The sequence below is a fragment of the Penaeus vannamei genome, chromosome 15, assembly GCF_042767895.1.
Source record: "Penaeus vannamei isolate JL-2024 chromosome 15, ASM4276789v1, whole genome shotgun sequence".
In the NCBI taxonomy this organism is placed as follows: Eukaryota; Metazoa; Arthropoda; class Malacostraca; order Decapoda; family Penaeidae; genus Penaeus; species Penaeus vannamei.
In genome coordinates, this window is record NC_091563.1 from 30,353,828 (window position 1) to 30,361,327 (window position 7,500).

A 7,500-nucleotide genomic window follows, 5' to 3' on the forward strand; every position below is an offset into this window, starting at 1 on the left:
CAGGTGTGTTCGCCGTCATGTTCTCCCTCACGTGGATGTCATGGTAGGCGTCGCACTCGGGGAAACTTGGCTTGTACCGGTTTTCTTCTGGCGGGGGAAAAAAACGTAGGACATGAAATTCCAGGTTTGTTTATTTATATTTTTGCGTGATTCATATTTGTGATATGTTAGCTGATATATTATATGTATTACGTATTATATATATTATAGGTATTATATATTTTATAGGTATTACGGTACGTGTGATATTGTGTGATAATGATGAACTGAGTGCCTGAACTTGTGACGAGATGCTACTTATTAATCTATTGAGTGATATGTTGATGTGTAGGTCATATACACACAGGCAGTATATGTATGTATATATTTTTATTTTCATATACATAAGAATGCATAATGTGTGGGAGAGAAAGTGGGAGAGAGGCAGACAGACAAAGACATTTACATACACGGAGACAGATATATAGAAATGTATACACACACACGTACACACAGGCAGGCAGACTGACAGACAGACAGGCAGGCAGATAGAAAGAGAAAGAGACGTACAGAAGGAGATCGAAGGAGAGACAAAGAGAGAGAGAGAAAGAGAGAGTGAGAGAGAGAGAGAGAGAGAGAGAGAGAGAGAGAGAGAGAGAGAGAGAGAGAGAGAGAGAGAGAGAGAGAGAGAGAGAGAGAGAGAGAGAGAGACAGACAGAGAGACAGACCGGCAGACACAAAGCCAGACAGAAAATAAATCAGGAAGACAGAAAGCCAAACATACAAAGAGACACAAGGACAGGTGTAGAAACAGACAGACAATGACAAACAAACAAACGGAAACAAAGACAGACATAGAAACAGACAGACAATGACACAGTTACAATATGCAGACGTGAATACGAACGCGCAGAATTGACCATCAACATAACATTCTTTTTGTTAATATTTATATACATGAGAGCAAGGAACCCGCCCTCATCAACAAAACCCATAAACAGGCTTAGTATCCCAGCTTTAATGACGTCATCATCGCCGTGTTATTGTCTCGCTTTACGATCGACGGAGCCAGGTCGGCGGTTGACCTCGGCTCCGACACTCACCTTCGGGGTCACCGACGAGCCGCGCTGTGTCCGTGAGTCCATGAGGGGGAGCAGTCATGAGGGGGAGAAGGAGGTCAGATCAGTGGTGGCGCCTCGGGTATGCTGGTTAATAATAATCATTAATAATAGTATATAATAGCTGATTGATAGTATAGGCCATGTGGTTAATGGTATGCGGGCGGTGTTGACTTGAGAGAATGGATTTTGAGATGAGCAGCATATGATGATTAATATTCATATGCTGAAAAGTGATGCCGTTGGTGTTGGTACATTTATTGTATTTGTTATCATTACAATTAATGCTATAAATAAGATTAATATTATTGATAGCATTAATTGTAATGAAAACAAATGCAATAAATGTAACAACACCAACGGCATCAATCACAATAAATTAATAATAACGATGATACTGATAATAAAAACAATGATGATATGATGTTGATAGAAATAGTGATGGCAAGGATAATGATAATCAAAATAAAGATAATAACAATAATATGCTGAGTGAAGTTAAAAATAAGAATAAGAATGTTAATGAAAATATTGATTCTATTAATAATGATGATAATAATGATAATCCTAATGATAATAAAAATAATAGCGATATAAATTGTAGTAATGATGATTATAATGAAAATAATGATAATAATAATAATAATGATAATTATGATAGGGATAATAATAATATATGTTATAATTATCATAAAAATAACAATGATGACAACAACAATCATAATGATAATAACAATAGCAGTATTAATAGCAATGAAAATTGTAATAACGATAAAGATAATAATAACAATAATAATAATAATAGTAATAGTAATAATAATAATAATCATAATAATAGCAACAACAAGACAACAGCAATGATGATACTAGTATTAATAACAACAATAATAATGATAATCATAATCATAACAATAATAATAATCATTATGACAATGATACTGATACCAACAACAACGATAATAGTTATCATAATTATCATTATTATCATTATTACTATTATTATCATTATTATTACTATTATTATTATTATTATTATTATTGTTATTATCATTACTATTATTATCATTATCATTATCATTAATAAGTATAATGCGATCAATAATAATATTAATAATAATGATAATAATAATAATAATAATAATAATAATAATAATAATAATAATAATAATAATAATAATAATAATAATAATAATAATAATAATAATAATAATGATAATAATAATAATAATGAGGATGATGATGATTCGAAAAGAAATAATAATGATAATAACAATAGAAAATAGAAAACATGATTTTTAAGAAATATGATAATGATATTAACCATAATGATAATACCAACAATAACAACAACAACAAATGCTTATGAGGATAACGCCCCTTTGATTAGGAATCCACTAAGGCCGACATCTCAAGTACAAAGACATATCTCCTTCACCCTTACCGTAAGATGGGATGGCTGTCGAACATAACCCCGGACGAGGAAACGAGAAGAGAGAGAGAAAAAAAGAGAATAACAATCAATAATAAAACAAAGAAATAAGTAAATCGAACATCATAAAGACATAATATCTCGAAGCATCCTATACATGCAAATGACAATATATCTCATGTGTTTTCTTTCACGTTTATTAGTTTATCCCGAGACTTATAGCATCGTTATAACCATCTGCCGGGCCTGATATTGTATACAAGGAGTAACGTCGATCATGGTATTAACGTTGTGGGCTTCTCCTGCTGCCTCTGAAGGGGGGAAGGGGCATGTTAAACTGATTTTTGTGTGTGTATGTGTGTGTGTGTGCGTGTGTGTGTGTGTGTGTGTGTGTGAGTGTGTGTGTGTGTGCGTGTGTGTGTGTGTGTGTGGGCGTGTGTGTGTGTGTGTGTGTGCGTGCATGTGTGTCTGCGTTTGTGTGTGTGTGTTTGTGTGTGTGTGTGTGTGTGTGTGTGTGTGTGTGTGTGTGTGTGTGTGTGTGTGTGTGTGTGTGTGTGTGTGTGTGTGTGTGTGTGTGTGTGTGTGTGTGTGTGTGTGTGTGTGTGTGTGTGTGTGTGTGTGTGTGTGTGTGTGTGTGTTTACGTTTCAGGTAGTTTGATATATGACTATATTTCTTTCGTGGTGTTGATAAGGATAATTATATTGGTGATATCATAATGATAATATCTATAGTAGCAATTATGATAGTTTTAATAATAATGATAATAATGATTGCAATAATAACAATCTTATTGATGATAATTTGATAGCAGTAATAATAATAACAATGATAATAACTACAACAGCAACAACTATAATAATAATAACAATAATAAAAGTAATATCGATGATAAAAACGGTCATAATGATAAGAGGCATGATAACAATGATAATCACAGTATCATCAATATCATCGTTATTGTCATTATCATCATTATCACCATTATTATTAGTGGTAGTAGTAATAATATCATTATCACTATTATTGTAATTATTACCATTACTATCATTATTTCAGCATTGCCATTATCATCATTGTTAATTTTATCATTATCATTATTTCAGTTATCATCATTATCAATACTGCTATTACTCTTATCATTTTATCATCATCAATAACATTACCTTTAGTAGTAGTAAAACCATTATTATGATTATAATATGATTATCATTAATATCATTATTGATTATCATTAGCATGATCATTGTTATACAATATTATTATGGTTCTGATTATCATTGTGATCATTATCAATATAACTTTCATTATCATTATCATTACAGTTATTTTAATCAATACTATAACCATCACAGTTATTACAATCAATATAATTATCATTATCCTTTTATCAATGGCTTTCATTTAAAGGCAAAAACAAAAATCTCTGAATCACAGAGAAAAAACGTTCGTGCCGTTTTGTTGATGATTCAGACTCCTATGCGAGATAATGGAGACATTATTTCAATCAATCAAACTTAATCCCCTTCAATAAACGCATCAGAAGAGCCACGCAATGTAATTAACATGAGCAGCGTCCGACAAAGTTCTCGAAACAGTCGCTCGACCGACCTATGACGTAGACTGTGACGGGGACAAAGGTCACGTGACCCCGGTAGTCGATGGCGGCGGCCTGGAAGTTGTGCACCCACTGGGAGGGGGGAGGGAGGCCCCCCAGCCGCAGGACGCCGGTCTCGCCCTCGATCATGAACTAGGGAGGGAAGGCGGCTCAGTCAGTTTGGTTGGGGGCTTCTGTGTGCGTTTATGAGAATGTGTATGCATACGCGCGCGCACACATGTATAAACACACACACACCTAAATACACCCAACACATAAACATACACACATACATGCACACACAAACATAAACACACACATAAACATGCACACATAAATACACACACACACAATCACACACACAATCACACACATAATTACACAAACAATCACACACACACACACAATCACACACAATCACACACACACACACACACAAACACACACACACACACACACACACACACACACACACACACACACACGCACGCACGCACACAAATACACACACACTCACCAGATCAGGAGGGTCCACCCCGTCGAGAGCGTAAGTATCGAGATCCCGGTCGTCGTCTCTCGCCAGCACTTGTCCGACGGAGGTTCCTGAAGTTTAATGAATTAGTTGATTCGGTAAAACAAGGTCATCAGTCGACTCCATATAGATAGATAGATGGAGAGGGATAGATAAATAGATTAATAGATAGAGATAGATAGATAAACAGATTGATGGATAGAGATAGATAGATAAATAGATTGATAGATAGAGATAGATAGATAAATAGATTGATAGATAAATAGATTGATAAAGATAGGTTGATTGATTGATGGACAGGGATTGATAGGTAGAGATAGATAAATAGATTGATAGATATAAACAGATAGATAAATAGATTGATAGATATAAACAGATAGATAAATAGATTGATAGATATAAACAGATAGATAAATAGATTGATAGATATAAACAGATAGATAAATAGATTGATAGATAGAGATAGGTGAATAGATTGATAGATAGATATGAATAGGTGAATAGATTGATAGATAGAGATAGATAAATAAATAGATTGATAGATAAATAGATTGATAGATAGATAAATAGATTGATAGATAGATATAGATACATTATATACAGATTGATAGAGATAGAGAGAGAAAGAAAGTTACAGACAGATAAAAGATAGATTTCAGACAGATATAGATAGATAGATAAATGAAAATAATTAGATTATAGGATAAATAGAAAGACAGATGCAGATAAAAAATAGATCGCTCGATCGATATACATCATGCAAGGACATAGTGAACAAAATGAACAAAAGCGGATATTTAGATAGATATCCACACACATGATAGATAAAGATAATTCACCGTAATCCTTTATAAACCAATAATAAAATTCCCTCAGACAAAAATAATGATTTCCTACCAGGCTGCGCGAATCCCGAGATGGAGAAATAGTAATGCGAGGTGTCGAAGGCCGGGGGTTCGGAGGCGTCGGTGACCCGGATGTAGGCGGGGACGACTGCTTTCCTGCGCCCCCTCCCGTCTGATCCTGAAAATGGCGGGCGTCGAGAGTGTGGAGGAAGAGATAAGGTGGTGAATCACAGCTAGACTGGCCATCCTACTCGAGAGTAAATCAGCTTTAAGATCAGATAGTGCGAATAATGCAGTGCGAAGCGCATAACTGAAGCGTGATTCGAGAGCGTTGGCGAAGCTTCGAAAACTCACCCGGAATCTCGGCGGATACCTGGAGCTGATACAAGCCCGCGGTTTGCTCGTAGTCCAGCGATCTGACGTTGTAGAGAACGCCCTTTTGGTCGATCTCGAAGTTCTCTGTGTCGCTTATTTGATATCTTATGGCTGCCCCGTCCTCTAGCCAAGGGTCCGAGGCGGAAACCTACATAGAGGAGGAGAAAGTGTCAGATAAATTGGCTCTGTTAAATAGCTGGATAATATGATCACAGGGAAGAATAAATAAATATATAAATAGATTAAACGTTAAATGCTAGGACCGTGAAGCTTAAAGTAAAATTGCGATCCTCACACTGGACTGCCAAAAGGAAGAATTTATTGCGTTTCGTTTCAATAGAAAAGGGGTCACGTGACTGATATTGATGTGTAAACGCGTGCTTATACTGTTAATAACAAAGAACGCGGACGCAAATGGAAACAAAGGCGCTTGTTGTCACTGTGCTTGTTATAGATACTATTGACGTCATCGTTATTGTTAGACTGTACTGTGTGTTCTATTTCGGGATCAGTATTGTTATGTTTCCTATTGTCGTTATTTGTGTATCCACGGTCACGCGTGACATTGATCATGAAAACAACAAATGGAGAGTAAATATGAAAAGAAAAGGGATAATTTAGGGTTTGTGAAATTGTGTTTGCAGCTTCAGTCTCTCTTATCCCTTTTGAGAGCAAGCCATCACGAGATACTCCTTAATGCGCTCCATTAAGGTGTAAATGTGTGTGAGAGCGAATGTGAGTACCTTGCGCATCTGATTTTCTTCTAAAAAAAAAAAAAAGAATATAAATAAAAAAGAAAAAAAGAGAAAAGAGAGAAAGAAAAAAGAAAAAATCTAGAATTAGATCAGCAAAAAAAAAAAAATCTTATTGTGAATCATCTTTGTACTTATAAAAACAGACTTTTTGTTACTGTAAATGAAATGTGGAGAGGAATATCCGTAGACTTCTCGCTGCTTGCATACTGTATATCTATAAAATATTTCATTTCAGCTCGTTGTTGGAATGGGTGAAGCAAAAATATCGTTTTTTGTTTTGCTTTTTTTCTTTATTCTCAAAATCAAAAGCATTTTTCTCTATTGTGAATTATATAAACGCTTACGTAACATGACGAAAATGTATGTGCTAGTAAGTGAAATGTGGAGAAAGTCCCCGTAGAGTTTCCACACGTAATCAATAATTTCAGAGCAACTCACCGTGAGGATGGACGTGTGCAGAGGGATGTTCTCTGGCACCGTCTGTCGGTATTCCAGCTGGGAGAACCTGAGTTGGTGTCGGTCGTTGAGGTGTCGCCGCGTGAGGTGGTGGCGGAGGCGACGGCGGTGGAAGCTGCGCTGGTCTTTGTAGTGATTCCGGGTGTGTTGATGCTGCTCTTCGAGATCATCTCCGAAGGGTTCTGCTGCCGATGATGCTGCGAGGACAGAAAAGGGATACTGTAAGTCATCAAAAAAAAAAAAAAAAAAAAAAAAAAAAAAAAAATATATATATATATATATATATATATATATATATATATATATATATATGTGTGTGTGTGTGTGTGTGTGTGTGTGTGTGTGTGTGTGTGTGTGTGTGTGTGTGTGTGTGTGTGTGTGTGTGTGTGTGTGTGTGTGTGTGCTGTTCTGGTGGA

General features: G+C 35.6%; 1 protein-coding gene across 1 annotated transcript in view; it reads right to left on the reverse strand.

The window, feature by feature from the left end:
- The window catches only part of LOC113825387 (DE-cadherin), a 263,829-nt gene that overhangs the window by 65,097 nt on the left and 191,232 nt on the right, over window positions 1-7,500 (reverse strand). Inside the window, exons 3-10 of the mRNA XM_070130637.1 lie at window positions 7,067-7,281; window positions 5,853-6,021; window positions 5,551-5,676; window positions 4,639-4,724; window positions 4,136-4,274; window positions 2,539-2,553; window positions 1,083-1,106; window positions 1-87 (exon numbers count right to left, since the gene is read on the reverse strand). The exon at window positions 1-87 is cut by the window's left edge and continues 8 nt beyond it. Of these exons, the coding sequence (XP_069986738.1) occupies window positions 1-87; window positions 1,083-1,106; window positions 2,539-2,553; window positions 4,136-4,274; window positions 4,639-4,724; window positions 5,551-5,676; window positions 5,853-6,021; window positions 7,067-7,281 (861 nt within the window). The remainder of the gene's footprint in view (window positions 88-1,082; window positions 1,107-2,538; window positions 2,554-4,135; window positions 4,275-4,638; window positions 4,725-5,550; window positions 5,677-5,852; window positions 6,022-7,066; window positions 7,282-7,500) is intronic.